General features: G+C 41.0%; 1 protein-coding gene across 3 annotated transcripts in view; it reads right to left on the bottom strand.

Moving 5' to 3' along the window:
* Positions 1 to 17,811, bottom strand: part of MCMBP (minichromosome maintenance complex binding protein) — a 46,927-nt gene that overhangs the window by 3,507 nt on the left and 25,609 nt on the right. Inside the window, exons 6-14 of one of the 3 annotated variants that reach the window (XM_036123812.2) lie at positions 16,882 to 17,026; positions 14,134 to 14,285; positions 12,248 to 12,348; positions 8,048 to 8,226; positions 7,548 to 7,671; positions 6,306 to 6,423; positions 3,185 to 3,350; positions 2,118 to 2,251; positions 1,038 to 1,202 (exon numbers count right to left, since the gene is read on the bottom strand). In XM_036123812.2, coding sequence (XP_035979705.1) covers positions 1,038 to 1,202; positions 2,118 to 2,251; positions 3,185 to 3,350; positions 6,306 to 6,423; positions 7,548 to 7,671; positions 8,048 to 8,226; positions 12,248 to 12,348; positions 14,134 to 14,285; positions 16,882 to 17,026 — 1,284 coding nt within the window. Of the gene's footprint in view, positions 1 to 1,037; positions 1,956 to 2,117; positions 2,252 to 3,184; positions 3,351 to 6,305; positions 6,424 to 7,547; positions 7,672 to 8,047; positions 8,227 to 12,247; positions 12,349 to 14,133; positions 14,286 to 16,881; positions 17,027 to 17,811 lie in introns of those variants that run through there. The other 2 variants (XM_036123813.2, XM_078077061.1) reach the window with 2 other exon arrangements.

The raw sequence follows: 17,811 nt of genomic DNA, 5'->3' as shown, positions 1-17,811 counted from the left end.
AAGAAGGTCCAGCAAACGTGCAGAAAGGTCAACTGCAAATGTCCAGTGTGTGCAGGAGAAAGTCAAGGGAGGAGGAAAAATGAACAGAGCAGAGCCTCAGCGACTTTTGAGACACCAGCACGTGCACCAACACTCATATACAGAGTGCTGGAAGGAGAGGAGGGAGGAAGGGGCAGAAAGAAATTTAAAGAAATAATGGTCAAAACTTCACCAAATTTCTTGAAAACTTCCCCAAGACGTGCATTAGTCTGCACACCCAAGCAGCTCAATAAACTCCAGTAGGACAAACTCAAAGCACTCCACACCCACAGACATATCACAGCTGAACCGTCCAAAGCCAAGAAAAGTCTTGAAAGCACAAGAGCAAATGACCCTGAGCCCAAAGAAGCCTCTCCTCAGAAACTAGCGGACTTCTCAGAGACCACAGGGGCCGGAAGGCAACTGGAGGACATTCGTAAAAAGTGCTGAAAGAGCAAGTCTACAAACCAAGACCTCTACATCCGGTAAAACTAGTCTTCAAAAATGGAGAAATTAAGACATTCCCAGATAAGCAACAACTTAACAGGACTTGTCACAGCAGATCTGCCCTACAAGGACCACGGAGGGTTCTTCAGGCTGAAATGGAAGGACACCACGCAGTGACCTGAATCCACGCAAAGATGACCCGTAAAGGGAACGACATGGGTAAATATAAAAAGCAGTGTAAAGGTCTTTTTCCTTGTAACTTTTTCCCTCTGATTTAAAGACAACAGCATATTTATTTCCCCCTGCCTCCATCCCCCAAAACTTCATCATTCTATATGTTCCTACTTTATAGGCTGCTTCTCTGCATATAATAAAGAACTTGATCCAAGTCAAAAAAGTAAAAAAGACAACACCATAAAATAAGAATTATAAATGCGTTGATGGTGCACAATAGACAAAAGACATGCAGAGACCAAATAGCAAACTTACCTCACCAGTAGTCACAATAAACCTAAGGTGATTAAACAGTCTAAATCAACACAGGGAAATCGTTTCTTGGACCCCACACACACCTTGGTTATCTCATCGGAGATGCTGTAATCCAGGAACCTCAGAAGGGTCAGGTAGATGCGGAACTTGTTCAGCACGGAGGGCAGCACTGCGGACAGAAGGCTGTCCACGTACTCCTCCATGTTTGGGGGGGTGAGCTGGGGCTGCAAGTGGATCTGGCAGTCTGCCTGGAGAGAGAACCAGGACACAGTATTTTCCAAGTTCCTAAGTTAATCCGAAATTTCAGGAGGAGGCTTTGTCCATATCAGGGGTGAAGGAATCAGGAGGTCACTGGGGGGAGGTCACTTTTTAACATTAATTTATAAGCACCGTGACTCCCTCAGTGATAATTACAAAAGCGAGCCTTTCTTTGGTTACTTACACATCCTCAACAGGATGAGTAAACACATAAAAAGGTAGCCAACCTCTAAACAATAGCTAATTAAAATGTTTTCAAGGTTTCTTTAATCCTGGAATATGTACTCTATGTCTTACTGATCTGCCTTTCTAGAAACCACATAAAGCAAATCACACTTTCCGGCAGAAAACTTACACGTGGGCCACACCAGTGAACGCTAGTTTACAGAGGAACTATACACCTTTTAAGCAACTGGGTGTACTTCTCATCATGAAGAAACTCAATTAAAAGCTCTCTTCATCAGTCACTCTAATGATTTACCAGAGCATTTCACCATAAAGCATAAAAATAATTACCATGTCATCAGGAACATTTTAAAAGGAACTCTAAAATATTTCTCACATAAGATTGATGGAAAACAATGGGACCGAGGCAGTAAGAACAAAGATCTAGATGTGAATCAGACAATTTATAGACAGCTTCTACTTTCTATGCCTGGATGTGGGAGTTGCTGCCACCAACACCTTTCCTTCGCTTGTCTGGTGATTTGCCGTATCTGGTTCTTCACAGATAGTTTTTCATCCTCAAGGCAGGAACAAAATAATTAATTCTCTTACTGATAATCAGCAGCCCCAATTTTGAAACAAGTTTAACTTCTCAATAATAAACCGTACCAAGAAACAAAATAAAAATTTAGGTATCTTTCTAATGTAACCTCCCTCCATCTTAAAATGTCTCATCATACCGGTAGGAGTGATCTCCCCTCTGAAGTAATAAAAACATTAATATTGCAGGGGAATTCCATCTGGTGATAACTGAAGTCATAATCCACCTTCTGCCAAGTTATTAGGTTGCTCAGGGCAGTCACATTATGAACACCTAGAAAATAAAAAAAAATTTTTTTTGGTTAGTTGATTTTAATCACTTAAACAAATTGGTTTTACTGACATTGACTATATAAGACATGAGGTTTCTACTGCTTTAAAAAAAAAAAAAAAGTATCTCAGGCACTGTTCAACTTCCTAAGCTAAATGTTCACTAAGTAATAGGCTTCACAGACAATACTGGTCAAGCCAAACAAATGTATTTTGGGGCCAAGACCCCTCCAAATCTAATCTAGCATCTGGTATGCAACTGGGCACAAGACAGGTTCCCAGTAAGCACAATCACTTTCTATGTGGTGTGTTCACAGGTCTGCAACGATATGGTAGAATTGATGACTGATTTTTATACTCACCTGTGCCTTAAGGATAGCCCGTCCACACTATTTTTTCTTCTACCTTTACCTCTTGAACTTACCGCCAGCAAAGTGTCTTCTCAATCCTCATTTGAGCACAAATAAAGCAATCTGCTTCCTTGCCATTTTATAACAAGTTCCCATAACTGAGGTTACTTCAAACCTTCCAACCTATTTTTTTTTTCAGAGATTCTTCGAAAAACAAATTTTAAACTTCACAATGGGCAGTAAAAAATATTTTATTAGATCTTCTCTACACTTTTCTTTTTAGCTAACACTTTTTTTTAGCTAACATAGGACTGAAGGCAAAATCTCCTCCCTCCTCAGCCTCTCAAGAGCTCCTTGTGACGTCCTTGTCCCGTCCCTGTACTATCTTCATACTCTGACAAAACACAGCTGATGTACACAGTCTGTAAGTTTCTAATCCCCACATTATACAAATTCATACAGCAAGCCTTGATCTTAAATACTTGTGAAATGTGAATGTATCTCGGATCGGTGATGCTTTTAAAAGTCATTACCAGATCTGGCCTTCACGGCAGGTGAGACGTGAAGGGAGACGCCCCCGCCCATACCTGGTGTGTCCAGCTGCCCTTGCTCTAGGAGCGTTTCATCAATCACAAGGGAAGTGTTGCTCGGGAGCTGGAGGAGCCCGCTGACCAGGCGATTGGCTGCATAGTCTTTGTGGGGGATGAATTTCAAATGGTTCATGTTCTCTATAGTCATCTGCAGACGAAAAGACTGCAAAGAGAAATTTTTTAATGAGCAAGGAACAAAGGTTCCCTGTTTTAAGAAAATACATATCTGGGGTTAAATACTTTCCGTATGTGTATAAGAAAAGGTCTTATCAATTTCTAGGGATGTAGTTTCCTGGCTTCTTGAGCTCTTAAAGCAAAAATCTTACATATACACCTTAAATAATAAACCTACATCTTAAATAAGAATTGCACTAATTCTATGAGCTGTTTTATTCTCAACTGTTTTGTTCAGTATTCTTAAATAATTTCTATTTTACCAGCGAACCAGAAACGAATGATAGATACTTCAGATACATTTACCAAGTGTTCAAAAAGCTTAACTTCTTTTACCTACCACGACCACAGGCTAGCAAAACAGAAAATATTTATTTATTCAAGATGGGGAAAGAAAAGCTTCATTTTCTTCGGTGCTCCTCGAATTAAAATCACATTCATTCCTCAGACACCCGCAGACCAGGGAACACACTGTCCCGAGGAGAGCCGAGGAAGAGAGCACACTGAGCCAGGCCCAGGCACGGCGGGTCCTAGAACGTGCCGCAGGCTGCCTCCTAGTCCGATCTCAGCACGGGATCTGTTAGACCCCTCTGCAGCCACTCTGCCTCCCCGCGCCCACCACTCAAGGCCCTCTGCACCCTGCTTCACACTCCACTCTCCCTTCCTATCACTCCAGCCTAAAAAGAAGTATGTGTGGTAAGGGTGGAGACCGGCGTTGGGGAGAAGGGTGCTGAGGAAGAGAGAAACTTTCAGAATTTACAGGATTACTGTACTGTGGCTCAGTGATTCAAAGAAAATGGGCAGAGGGCTGGGACCACATTATAGACAGAAGCAAACCAGCCCTACAGAAGCAGTCGTCAGAACACAAGGGAGCCTACGGCAGGGTCTAGCTCCACGAAAGCAGAAGCAGGTCGCTCATACTGAACCCACTGTGAAAACTAAACAAGATATGAACGAGCCAAGTGTTCAGAAAGAGTTTGGCGCTAGGCATAAACACACAAGAGGAATGGAAGGGAGTGGGATATCGTAACCATGAAAGAGTAACACAAACCCACTACGAAGCGAAGCAAAATGAAAAGATCAAAAAGGAAATACCTCCCACAGATAACTTTCACATTTAAAACGTAACTCGTGTCCTAATTAAGTGCGCTAGGCAGCTGCTCGGACTTCACCCCCTTCTCCCCACAATCATCCCACACCAGCCACACTGGCCCCTGTCCGGCGTGCCTCCAACCTGCCGAGCACACCGCTGCCTCAGAGCCCCCGTGCCTGTTCTCCCATCTCTCACAGGACGGACATTCCCCCCAACAGAGCCATGTGGCTTGCTCCCACCTATGTCAAATCTCTCCCCAAATTCCCGGAAGGGGAGACCTTCCCTGACCACACTGTATACATGAGCAACTCCCAACTTAGTCCAGCGCCCCCAGTCCCCTTCTCCTGGGCCTTAACTCTTCCCCCATGGCACTTCAACGACATATTCTGTATTTGTCTACCACAATCATCTAAAATCTGACTATTTCAGTAACTCCCAAAATGTGGTCCAGGGAACTCCCAAGGAGTTGCTGATTCACTTTTATGGAATCCACGCGGTCAAAATCATGCATGGATGAAAGACCCATTTGATATACAAGACAGACCAAAGAATTTACTACAGCAGAGTATAAAAAGTTCACTGAGGAGATTACAGATTTCACACTTGCAACTATCCTTCAAGAAAATGTCAGATGGGCAGTTTAGTCTAGTATCAAATACCCAGTTATCCAAAAAAGGCCAGCTTTCCTTCATATACTTCATTCAAAACATCCTATTACAAGAGACTGAATGCAGAAACAGATTTGACAATCCAGTGGTCTTTTCTATTAATCCAGATATTAAAGAGATTGGGAAAAATTTAAAACCAGGTCACTTTTATCACTAATGTTTTTTGAACTGGGAAAATAGCTATTGTTACAAAAATATTTTATGTTCATATGTAATTGATCTTCATGAATATTTTAGTATATTTTCAGTTTTAATTTCTACTATGGTACACTGGTAATAACAACAACCCAGATAAACTACACCTCTTCAAGTCTTTGATAATTTTTTCAGAGTGTCAAGTGAGTCAAGGAGTGAGAAATGCTGGTCTGTTTGGTCCACTGCTGTTGAAGGGCCTGGAAGAGCGCTAGCATTTACCCTCCAATGACATGGTCACATGAATGATCTATTTTAACCTCTTAAATCTCCAAAATAAGAAGTGATCAGCATTGCCGGTCACATGCTCATTCCCAATGTCTCACCGCCACACAAACCCTGCATTCCACACGCCCTGGCAAACAAGGCAGCTCAACTTTCCAAACAGGAATTAAAACTGGGGCAATGGAGATAAAGATCTTTATTACCTCAGCTAAATGAATTATGCTCCTGTAATTAAGGCTTACTTAAAGATTTAAGATTTTAATGCACACAAAGGATAGATACCAAGTTGTACAAATTGGCATTGAGAGAGAGCATGATTTTAAGGGATTTACTTGCAATCATGTCATTAGACTCACAGAAATTCGTGCTAAGGCAGTAAAAGTGAAATGTTTAGGGGTGAGTATGTAAATTATGGAACCTGGCAGGCTTTGTTTCCCCTTAATAAGATCTATTAAAATCTCAAATCTAAATACTTGGGTTGAACAAAAGACAATTAGATGGATTTTTAAAGTGTGCTCAGGTTTCCTTTTTTTTTTTTTTAGATTTATTTGAGAGAGAGAGCAGAGCGAGTGAGAGAGAACACAAGTGGAGCGGGCAGCGGCAGAGGGAGAGGCAGAAGCAGGCTCCTGAGCAGGGAGTCGAACGTGGGGCTCGATCTCAGGACCCTGGGATCATGACCTGAGCCGAAGGCAGACACTTAACTGACTGAACCACCCAGGTGCCCCACTGTGTTCAGATCTCTAATAAATATTTATATGGATCTTACTGCTGGAACAAGATGTTGAATAATCCGGTATAAGTGTTCTGTGAAGGTACTATTCCGTGGGCAACCACTCAAGTTAACTGTGAATTTTCCCAGTGGAAGAACATCTCTTCTTGTATACCTAGAATAAAAAGATACCAACCAGTAAGATATTCAGGTTATTTCCTCATTTCCAACGAAAAGCAACCAAAGATTAGCACAATACTGTCATTAAAAATAAAGCAAATTACTCTGACCAGTTCATTTATCAAAATAACAGCAATAAAAATAATAGCCAGTATTCATACATGAGCACTGTGCATGTGCTAGGGACTGTTCAGAGTGCTTAACGTCTCATTTGATTTCCAGACTCTCTGAGGCAGGTCAGCAGGACGTAGGTGAGCTGGATTCAAACCTACAGGGTTTGCCTCGAAAGCCTGTGCACTCAACCATTATGTACTGCGGTCTGAAGTCCTAGCCAAGGAAGATGTGGAGTACAAAGACGCTGACTGCAGTGTCATATGTAATAGAGGAAAACTAGGAAACCTAGCATTTAAAGAACTAGGACAACAGTCTATGATGAAATGCCATGCAGCCATTAAAAAGTTCATGAAGAATTACAAAGGAAGAATGTTTAAGATATATGAAATGATAAAAAGAAGATCGGTGTTTATAGAGTACAATGGAGATTTGTGCAGGGATGTTCATATATGTAAACAAAAAAAGACGAAATGAACATGAGCCAAATGTGCTAATGGAGATCATCTCTAAGTGGGTGAGATCACAGACGATTTCCAGTTTCTTTATGCTCCTGGAACTCGTTGAAAACACGTGTTACTTCTGAAATCAGGAAGCGGAGACCTGCAGTGGGGTGGAAAGGAGGTGAGCAACTCCGCATACAAGTTAGATGTGTGCACGCCGGGCCTTGCAGAGCCTTGGGATGTATAAATAGAGATTTCAGAATGCAAAAAAAAAAAAAAGAATGCAAAAATAATGAAATAGCTCATTTTACTCATCAGCCAGGTTCTTTGACTGTGGCTCTTCTATTTAAGGGAGACATAAACAAAAGGTTAAATGTGAAACAAAAAAGGTGGACAAAGGAATCTGTGATTTCGTGTAACACTTGTCACACTGAACAAATAAAAACCATCTGATGATGAAGCTAATAAACTCTAACACAGAGTTACCTGAGCAACCTTCCTGCTCTTTTCCACTTTCAACAGCACCCCCACCTGCCCTGCCTGCCACCGGGAACACGGCACTTACACTGTAGAGATGAGATGCAGTATCAGGTACTCAGCGGCCAAGCTGTCTCCCAGAAGGGCATGTGTGAGGAACCCAAGCAGCTCTGCTCGGACAGGAGACAATTCAGACATGAAACCTGAAACGACTGGAGAAGGGAAACCACATTCAGAACACACATACCAGCTCCTCCCGAGTGTCTCAGGCTCAGAAGGAAAAAAAACCCAAAAAAACCCAAGTGGAACATAGCACTAAAGTCAGTAGACAACAAGTGTAGACGTAAATACTGGTCATTAAGTGATGCCAATCTTCAAAATAAGACAGCTTGTAAACTTTTTTTGGCCTCATTTTAATAAAGAGAATTAACATAAAGGAAAATGGGCCAGAGTCACAGCAACTACTAGAGAAACTTAACCTGCGGCTCGAGGATGTGGCCGGCTCAGCCCCCCGCGAGCACACGGGGCAGGCAGCTCCCGCACGCGCAGGGGCTCACGGTCTCTGGCTCCCGAGGCGTCAGCACTTACACTTACAGGTTTTGCTCTCCTCCTTGTTAAGGCAAGCAGGCAGTAAAGGATTGATGTGCTGCAACTTCTGGGCTAACACCACATGAATTCTCGGCACTAACGACGCAGGAGGGCTGTGCACTCTCTGCTCCTCGGCTGTGTCTGCGCATTCCATCGGATCCAGGAGCGAAGAGGCGTCCCTACGGAGACAGCAGGGAACTTCAATTCCCAGACACGTCTCTGAGGAGAATTCAAGCCAAGAATGGTTCCACCCGTACAACTCCTTAAAGAACGGAAAATGGGAGGCGCCTGGGCGGCTCAGTCATTAACTGTCTGCCTTCAGCTCAGGTCATGGTCCCAGGGTCCCGGGATCGAGCCCCACATCGGGCTCCCTGCTCTGCGGGAAGCCTGCTTCTCCCTCTCCCACTCCCCCTGCCTGTGTTCCCTCTCTCGCTGTGTCTCTCTCTGTCAAATAAATAAAATCTTAAAAAAAAAAAAAAAAAAGACTGGAAAATGGCTCCTTTCTCAATTGTCAGGTCACACAGATCTCAGGCTAGTTACGTCATACAAGGACATGTGTTTTTCAAGAAAAAGAACACTTCTACTGAGTATGTTGTAACTGCAATTAATGGGATAGAACACATCACTGATAAAGAATATCTGTGTTTTGAAATCACCTTATCAGCTGAAACATGAAATACTTCATAGCATGCCTCAAAAACCAGGGTCTTTTTCTGAAAAGCCATTAGGTATCTATTATTCAGTGTGGAAGATCCATTCATCTCTTATCTTGCTAATTGTTTTTCCTAAATTTTATTCCTCCACGACACCTCCCTTGAATAGTGAGTAGTCAAGCAGTGAAAAAGTGTGAGTTTTTCAGATTTGCTAAATAAATTAGCAGACAATGGATTTATTGTGATACAACTGAAACAAATCACTAAAATGTGTTTAGAACTTCAGACTTCACAGGTTGCTCTACAGTCACCCATTCACACGGCTCCCCTCCTTACACACAAGGACGGCGACAACCTTTATGTGGTCTGGACCACATGTTGGGCAGTGTCCTTCACTGTGCACACACCAATTCAGTACGCCTCACCTACCCTGGTCTCCAATGAGGAGACCAAGGCCCTACGGAAGTCACATGGCCAGTAAATGGCCACACCAGGTTGGCACCCTGAGCCATCTGGCTCACTCTGTGCACTAAGCGGCTTCAACCAGTGAAGTGACTGAAGCAGGAAAAGCATCATCACCAGAAACAGCCAAGACAAGCAATTTGCTATACTATTATTAGGGAATGCTATTTAAATTTCTTTAGAGTTGTTTAAAATTTTTGTCCCCCCTCCTTTATTTTTAATAGTGAAAAGTGAGTTCTTATAGGGAAACCAAGATGAATATCCAATACTCAACAAGAAAACTACTGTGTAGGGGGATATGACTCCATTCTTTTGGCAAACTCAAAACAAAATAAGAAAGAATGAGGAAGATCTGGATTTTCAGGATATATTGTTAAATGTGGAGAGAAAGTGTACAGGAATACATATATCATGCTTTTGTATAATAAACAGGAATAAAACATACACGTGTCTACTTACTTTTGCAAAAAATACAGGAAAGATGAAAGCAGAAAACAGGTTGGTTCCCTATGGAGGGTAAGTGGGAACAGGGCAGGGGGGATGACACCCCTACATTCTTTGTGTATAGCTGTGATTTGGGCAACAATGTCAATGTTTTCTATACTTAAAAAATCAAAACAATAAGGACAGAAGAAAAACTCTGAAGTGAAATGCAATGGAAACAAATGAGCTAACTACATAAAATGAATAATGAGCGAAAGAACCAAAGGGGAAGAAAACTCACCCCAGTAACTTTAGACATAGCACTCTGACTATACACCTCATTCTAAAATAAAAAGAAGTGGACACCAGGTTTGTTTTTTGCAGTGGTATGGATTACCAATTCTGAAATTACCTTCTCTGCACTGTGGAATATATTGAGAATAATGAGAGTCAAGCTTCTTTCTGTTAGAAGAGGAGTTACAAACATGGGAAGGGAGAAGGGAGAGCATCTGCGTGCAGAATTGGAACTAGAAACACTGTGAACACACAGTTGTGATAGAGACACTTGAAAATACATGAAGATATATGTGTGTGGGTATATAAATGTGCATTTATTTGTATGCATACAGTGTATGTATATATGTATTTCCTAACCCTGTCCACTAAAAGGGAATAAAAGCAATACCAATCCTGGTACCAATGAGCACACAAGCACTCAGATCTTGACTTTTAAATAAAATCCCTCACTAAAAGAAACTGATACTCCTTAGAAAAATGGCTGATACTGCAGCTGGAGCATGGGAAGGACAAGATGAGGCTGAAACAGCATAATGTGTCAGAAAAGATACGTTAAAAATGAGAAGGTTATGTCAGCAAGGACCCAGAGCCTGCTTACAATGACTCCCACTAGCCAAATGAGAAAATTTGAATCTCAAGCACCAGACTAACATCCACACTGATATAAACAAATTACTTAAATAAACAAATGAGAAGGAAAATCTCTCTTCTAACAGAATGGCAATAAACAGGTGTAGAAGGAATGATTGAAATAGAAAATCACCATCTAGTAATAACTGAGTCAAGAGTCATCAATAGATAGGGGCACCTGGGTGGTGCAGTCGGTTGAGCGTCCGACTCTTGGTTTCAGCTCAGGTTGTGATCTCAGGGTTGTGAGATCGAGCCCTGTATCGAGCTCCATGCTCAGCGCAGTCTGCTTGAGATTCTCTCTCCCTCTCCCTCTGCCCCTCCCGCTCATGCTCACTCTAAAATCTTTAAAAAAAAAAAAAACAAAAAAAAAACATCATCAATGGATATTAAAATAAGTGGATGAGGGACACGTGGGTGGCTCAGTTAGTTAAGTGTCTGCCTTTGGCTCAGGTCACGATCCCAGGGTCCTGGGATTGAGCCCAACACTGGACTCCTTGCTCAGCGGGGAGCCTGCTTCTCCCTCTTCCTCTGCCTGCCGCTCCCCCTGCTTGTGCACGCGCACACTCGCTGACAAAAAAAAAAAAAAAAAAAAAAAAGTTGATGAAAGTTAAGATGAGAAACTGGATATTAATGTAGTCTCCAAGTATCTCCTTCCAAATTACTTATTACAAAGTGAAAAACAGTAACTTTATAGGACAGAAACCTGGCAGATGCCACCTTAACCAAACAATCAAAATTAACATCACCAGTAATGAGGCACAATGACTTCACTTGCCTCCTGATATGACAGCCTGAATCTAATCATGACGAAACATCACACTAATCCAAACTGAAATATTCCACAAAATGACTGGATGTACTCTTCAAAGGTGTCAAAGCTCTCTGCCATGTGAGGACACCGGAAGACAGCCATCTGCAAACCAGGAAATGGGCCCTCACAAGCACCAGATCTGTCAGCACCTTACTCTTGGACTTCCCAGCCTCCAGAACTGTGAGAAACGAATTTTTGTTAAGTTAAAAAAAAAAAAAAAAAGGTGTCAAGTTCAGTAAAGACAAAAGTTGAGGACTGTTCCAGGTTAGTGGAACATGTGACCCTATGGATCCTGGATCAGGGAAAAAGAAGGAAGGAAAAAAAAAAACAAAACACCAGAAGGAACAAGACTGAGATAATTGGTAAAATTAAGTATGGACTGTGGGTTAGTGTACTATGTATTTATGGCAAAGTTCCTAATTTTGATAGCTGTACTCTGTGTAAGAGAAAGTCTTTGTTCTTAGGAAATATGGACTCGAGGGGCGCCTGGGTGGCTCAGTCGTGAAGCGTCTGCCTTCGGCTCAGGTCATGGTCCCAGGGTCCTGGGATCAAGCCCCACATCGGGCTCCCTGCTCTGCGGGAAGCCTGCTTCTCCCTCTCCCGCTCCCCCTGCTTGTGTTCCCTCTCTCACTATGTCTCTATCTGTCAAATAAATAAATAAAACCTTTAAAAAAAAAAAAAAAGGAAATATGGACTCGAGTATTTAGGGGATAATGTACGCAACTTACTCTCATTTCAGATAAACACATACGTATACAAAAATGTGCATATGTAAGAGCACAAATGAATGACAGAGCAAATGGGGCATAAGTGTTAACGGGTAAGTCTGGGTAAAGGGAGAAAGTTCTTTATAACTATCCTCCAGCTTTTCTGCAAGTTTGAAATTGTATCAAAATAAAGTTACCCAAAAAAGAACAGACTCACCTTTCATCATTATTCAGTATACTTAGCACAGGATCCACAGATAGGACACCATATAACTCAAGAACATCATTGACTTTGAAACAATCCCAGTCTTCATAGACCTGATAGGAGATCATAAGAAATCACGCTGTTAGGACTAAATAACACCAAAAAAATCTAAAATATTAGTTTTAAGGTTAAAGTAATAATATCTTAGATTTTTAGGTCAGGAAATGGACCTTAAAGCAACTCTTTTATTTCATAAATTGAAACCAAGAGAGGTAAAATACTTGCCTGAAGTCATTCTCCTAGTTAGCAATTAACAACTAAAACACAGGACTCCTGACTCCCATACCAAGGTCTGTTGTCAATACACCACATTACTTCGAAGAAAGGCTTTCCCAAAGGATGATGGTCAACTAACATTAGAGACACACGTTACTGGGCGCTTGGGTGGCTCAGTTGGTTAAGCGTCTGCCTTTGGCTCAGGTCATGATCCCAGGATTCTGGATGGAGTCCCACGTTGGGCTCCTTGCTCAGCAGGGAGTCTGCCTCTCCCCTCTCCCTCTGCCCCTCCCTCCGCTCGTGCTCACGCTCTCTCTCTTCCTCTCTCAAATTAATGAAAAATTAAATCTTAAAAAAAAAAAAAAAAAGAAAGAAAAACCTGCATTACCTCAAAATCTATTAAGTACACCAAAAGAAGGGGAAAAAAAAACAGGATTACTAAGGATTACTAACTTTGGACTTATTCACCAACTATGCACCATTAGGAGGATTAACACAAAACTCAGGCCATGAGGGTTTTCACAATAAAACTTTCAAAGTTGTCTGTCTTTGATGGACTCTAGTAACTGTCGAAGCCTCCTTGGAGTGAGGCTGAACTGAAGCATGGCAGGAAAGCTGTCCTCACTCTGGTCTCCATGGTAAAGAACTGAAGGGCCATTTAAGTTAAAACCACAAAATAAAAGAATGGAAATTCTCAACGATCATTTCTGAAACTTACATTGCTTGTTTCACCTATCAGGATCAAAAAAACAAGGTAAGCAAGATAGAACAAACTACCAACAGATTTTTTGCCTTCTATTTTATTTTAAATACAAATGAGAAATGGATTTTGATGAGAGAAGAATGTTGAAAATGTTAGATATTGTTGGAAGCTGGAAATGACATAGGAGGTACACATGAATTAAAAAACTGTACCACTTCTGTTTTCGAAATATTCTTCAGATTTTTTTTGAAGTGAGCTCTACACTCAACATATGGGGCTCAAACTCACAACCCTGAGATCAAGAGTCACAGGCTCCACTGAATGAGCCAGCCAGGCGCCCCATATTCTTCAATTCAAGAATGCCGTGGTAGGCAGAACATGGCCTCTCAAAGACGTCCACATCCTAACCCCTGCAATCTGTGAATGTTACTTTACAAGCAAAAAGGGATGTATGTAAATTCAAGACCCTGAGATGAAGAGATTATCCTGGATTATCTGGTTGGGCCCAATCTAATCACGAAGGTCCTTAAAATCAGAGAATCTTTCCTACCTACAGTCCGAGGGAGAGGTGACTATGAAAACATGCTGGCTTTGAAGATGGAAGAAGGGGCCCCAAGCCAAGGAATGTGAGCACTCGTAGAAGCTGGAAAAGGCAAGAAAACAGATTCTCCCCCAGAGCATCCAGAAAGGAATGCAGCCCTAAGGACACCTTGATTTTATCCTCAGTGAGATCCATGTTGGACTTCTGACCTAAAGCCTGTAAAATGATAAATTTTTGTTGTTTTAAAAGCCACTAAAGTTGTGAATATTTGCTCCAGCAGCCACAGAAAACAAACACAAATGCTAAGAGTACTCCAGGTTAACTTCCAAGACACAATCCACATCTACGTTAAGGTCAGGTGTATAAAAGGTTTAGTACCTTCACAAGGCATGCAGGGCCCTTCTCCCCTGGCAGTGGAAAATTCAGGTCAAAGGGAGAAGAGAGGTTCAAGAAGTTCAGCTGTTGGCCAGTAGAAGCTTCAGTTTCTAAACGTTTTGGCTCTCCACACCACTGAAGACCACCAACACTCCCTAAATTCAAAGAACAGCACTGTACTTAGTCATTTTTAAGGCTTCCTGGAGAGAAAGAACATTCCTAAAGAGCCTTTCAAGTCTGATATAAATGATGCTTTTGAACTCAAAAACTTCAAGCTGTTATAGTTCTTAGGGAAGTACATATGCTAACAAAGCCTTTGTCTGACCTAAAAGAGAACAAAGATTATAAAGATCTGAAAAATTTAATCATTTCTCCGATACAATAAAATGGCAAAAAACTCCCCCCTTCAAATCTCAAGTGTAAGTATTTTAAAAGTTAATATTTAATACAGTTACTTTGACATCTTTAACCTAAGAAATACATTGTCTACTGATAACAAACCCACCTTGGTAGAACATACTTTTTCTACTTATTACGCAGAATAAAACCATATAGCAATTAATTCATTTACCAAATACTTAGTAATATCCATTGTGTAACTAGGAATCAGACTAGTTGTTGGGGATACAAAGATGATTTTAAAAATGCCCTCTCTCCCTGAAGTGGTCATAGCTTAGGGCTTATAACTAATTAGAATCAACAGATAGTTTGCCACACCATAAAATATTGTTCAGCAATAAGAAGGAATAGACTATTGATACACGCAACAACCTGGATGGATCTCAAGTTTTGCTGAATGAAAAAAGCCAATCCACAAAGTGTACATACTATATGATCCCATTTACGTAACTTATTTTTTTTTAGGGTTAATGCTAGACCGGAATCTTTTTTTTTTTTTTTATAATTGAAGTATACCTGACTATGCAACATTCTTGCAATAAAATAACATTAGTATAGAGATGAAGAATGTAGTAGTGTTTGCTAGGGGTTAGGGACTTGTGGGGAGGGGAGAGGCAGGAGAGCAGTGGGCAGGACTCTAAAAGGACAACTCAAAAGATGTAGGCAATGAACTGTTCTGGATCCTGACTGTGGCAGTGGCCCCATGAGTCTACACATGGTGACACTGCCCAGAACAAAATACACGCACACAAATAAGTGCATGTAGGAAATGTGAATCTAAGGTCAGTGGGTGGTAGCAATGTCCATTTCCTAGTTATGATATTCTACTAGAATTATACAATATGTTACCATCAGGGGAAACTTATTTCTTACAGCTACATGTGATCTACACTTATCTCAAAAAAATTTTTTTGAATATATATAGCTTGAAAGATTACCTAGAAACCGACAAACAAGTTATGCTGTAAATAATGCACTCAAATGTACAAAAAACCCTATAGTCTAACATCCAAATAAAAGCAAAAAAGAGGAGAGAGCATCAGTTGCTTAGGTGATAACAGAATTACCATATATCCTGGATTCTAATGTTACTTGTTATGATACACCATTAATTTTAATAAACATTTGGGGGGTGGGTGAAGAAAAAGAACACCCCCACATTTGTATAGATTTACTATAAAACATTCCGATATTAAAAACATTAAAGTATGCCTTAGCTCTAAGGAAATATAGTAATATTAACTTATAAAATAGGAAAATATATGGTTAAATGAAATTCATTAGTAATTCTTTGTTTGCCACTCTCAACCCAATCTTACAGATGCCCCCTAACTAGACTGACTTGTTTGACCCCCTCACCCTTCAACTTGCCCTCTGATGATGGTCCTAAAGAGAAGTAAGTGACTGGACACAAAGGTAGGAATAAAGACAAACTTATCTACCTGCCACAATAAAGACACTCACTGTTCCTAAACACCGTGATTGGTGAAATCAAGAATGAAATATGCCAATTCTGAAACTGTCTCATGCTCTTAGATATTACAACTTTTGATCCCCCTGTGTTAATCAGAATTTATTGGGTTTTCAGCATGTTTCGAGATCAAACCACTACAAATGTGTGTAAATAGAACAAACAGAACTGTGACTATTCTAAGGGCTCTCTGCTCTGAAGTTGAGGACAAAGTTACCTAGTACATCACAATTTCATGGTTTTCCTCTATGTTTTCAAACTCAATAAATTAAAGTACCACTATCTTGGGACACCTGGCTGGCTCAGTCGGTTAAGCATCTGCCTTTGGCTCAGGTCATAATCCCAGGGTCAGGCTCCCTGCTTAGCGGGGAGTCTGCTTCTCCCTCTCCCTCTGCCCCTTGTGTGCATGCGTGCACACATTCTCTATGCCTCTCTCGCTCATGAATAAATAAAATCTTTAAAAAAAATAAAAATAAAAAATAAAGTACCACTATCTCAAAAGGAAAACAAAAAAAGGATGTTTTCAGATAAAAAAAAAAATTTTTCAGGATAAAGTACTAGGCTTTCATATTACTTAGGAGCTGAGATAAAAATATAAAAAATGAGAAAAAGACCCTTCTCAACTAACCACCTGAGACTCTTACAAACTAATAGGAAAGCAGACACTTCTCACTAAGAGATGCCTAACTGCTCAGTTATGAAACACAGTTGACCAAAGAGTATTGCAGAAACCCTCAAAACTGTTTGTAACAGCGATGAAGTTGAATGCAAGGTTGTCAAATCATTGTCAATTCCTAAATCTAGAGCTAAATTACACAACAATTAGTTCTGAAAATGGATCTGAGAGAGGAATGTACAGAAAGCCTGTTGGCACACACTACCTGCTTGCCTGGCACCTGCATGTTGGTCTTTCTGTTTACTGGGCTGCAGGTCCATATCTTCATCATCTTCGTAACTCCTCTTGTGACGACTGGGAGTGTAGGACGTTGAAGGACTAACTCGAGCTTGGTTTGCATTAACATAGGCGTTAAATGAAAAGTTAAGGAAAATCTGCCATGAATTGAGGAATATCCTAATTACAGAGCTAATAAAAGATTACTGGTTTGGCAATTTGGTTAAAATTAAAACATCCTTTTAAAAGACTGGACTTCCAGTTTTGATCATGAGAGTAGCAGCTTAACCTCATGCCCCCTACCTGTGCTATAAAGAAATTGTACAACTGGACAAAAGACTTAAGCAACTGTTTTCAGTCACTGAACACCGTAAGGGAACATAAGGTTATAATCCTTGAATAAGGAAACACACCAGTAAACTCCACAATCTTCCCAGTTTTCTCTTGGGAACATTTCCCAAACTGCAACAAAGAGAAGTGAAGGCCCTGCCCTTGCTGGGTAGAGAAACCGACCGCACAGTTCAGGGCTACTGAGCAATTGGAAGTTGCAAAACAGTAACAGAGAGGCAAGAGTTGCAGATAAAGACAGAAACCTGTGCAGGTTCCATCTGGGTCTCTGGCTGAACATACAACCATGGATTTATAAGTCCTTGAGGGCTAGCAGGGAACAGCTGCTAGTTGGCTGGGAGTTAAGTGGAGATTCTGGATTTGTACAATACTAGAACTGGACCCTCATGAACATCTTGGGCACTTAGGTGTGACCCAGAAATAGCATATCTCATGAGTAAGGACTACGTCCTACAGGTCAAGGGCTATTCCATACCCACCTTAACAAATCCCAAAATCAAGCCATGACGTCAAAGTGATCCACTCAAATCACCTGCCTGTCGGAACAAAATGCCACATTCTTGGAAGACAA

Source organism: Halichoerus grypus, chromosome 7 (genome assembly GCF_964656455.1).
Source record: "Halichoerus grypus chromosome 7, mHalGry1.hap1.1, whole genome shotgun sequence".
NCBI classification, from domain to species: domain Eukaryota; kingdom Metazoa; phylum Chordata; class Mammalia; order Carnivora; family Phocidae; genus Halichoerus; species Halichoerus grypus.
The sequence above is the reverse complement of the archived record's forward strand: the minus strand, read 5'-3'. Positions and strand labels throughout refer to the sequence as shown.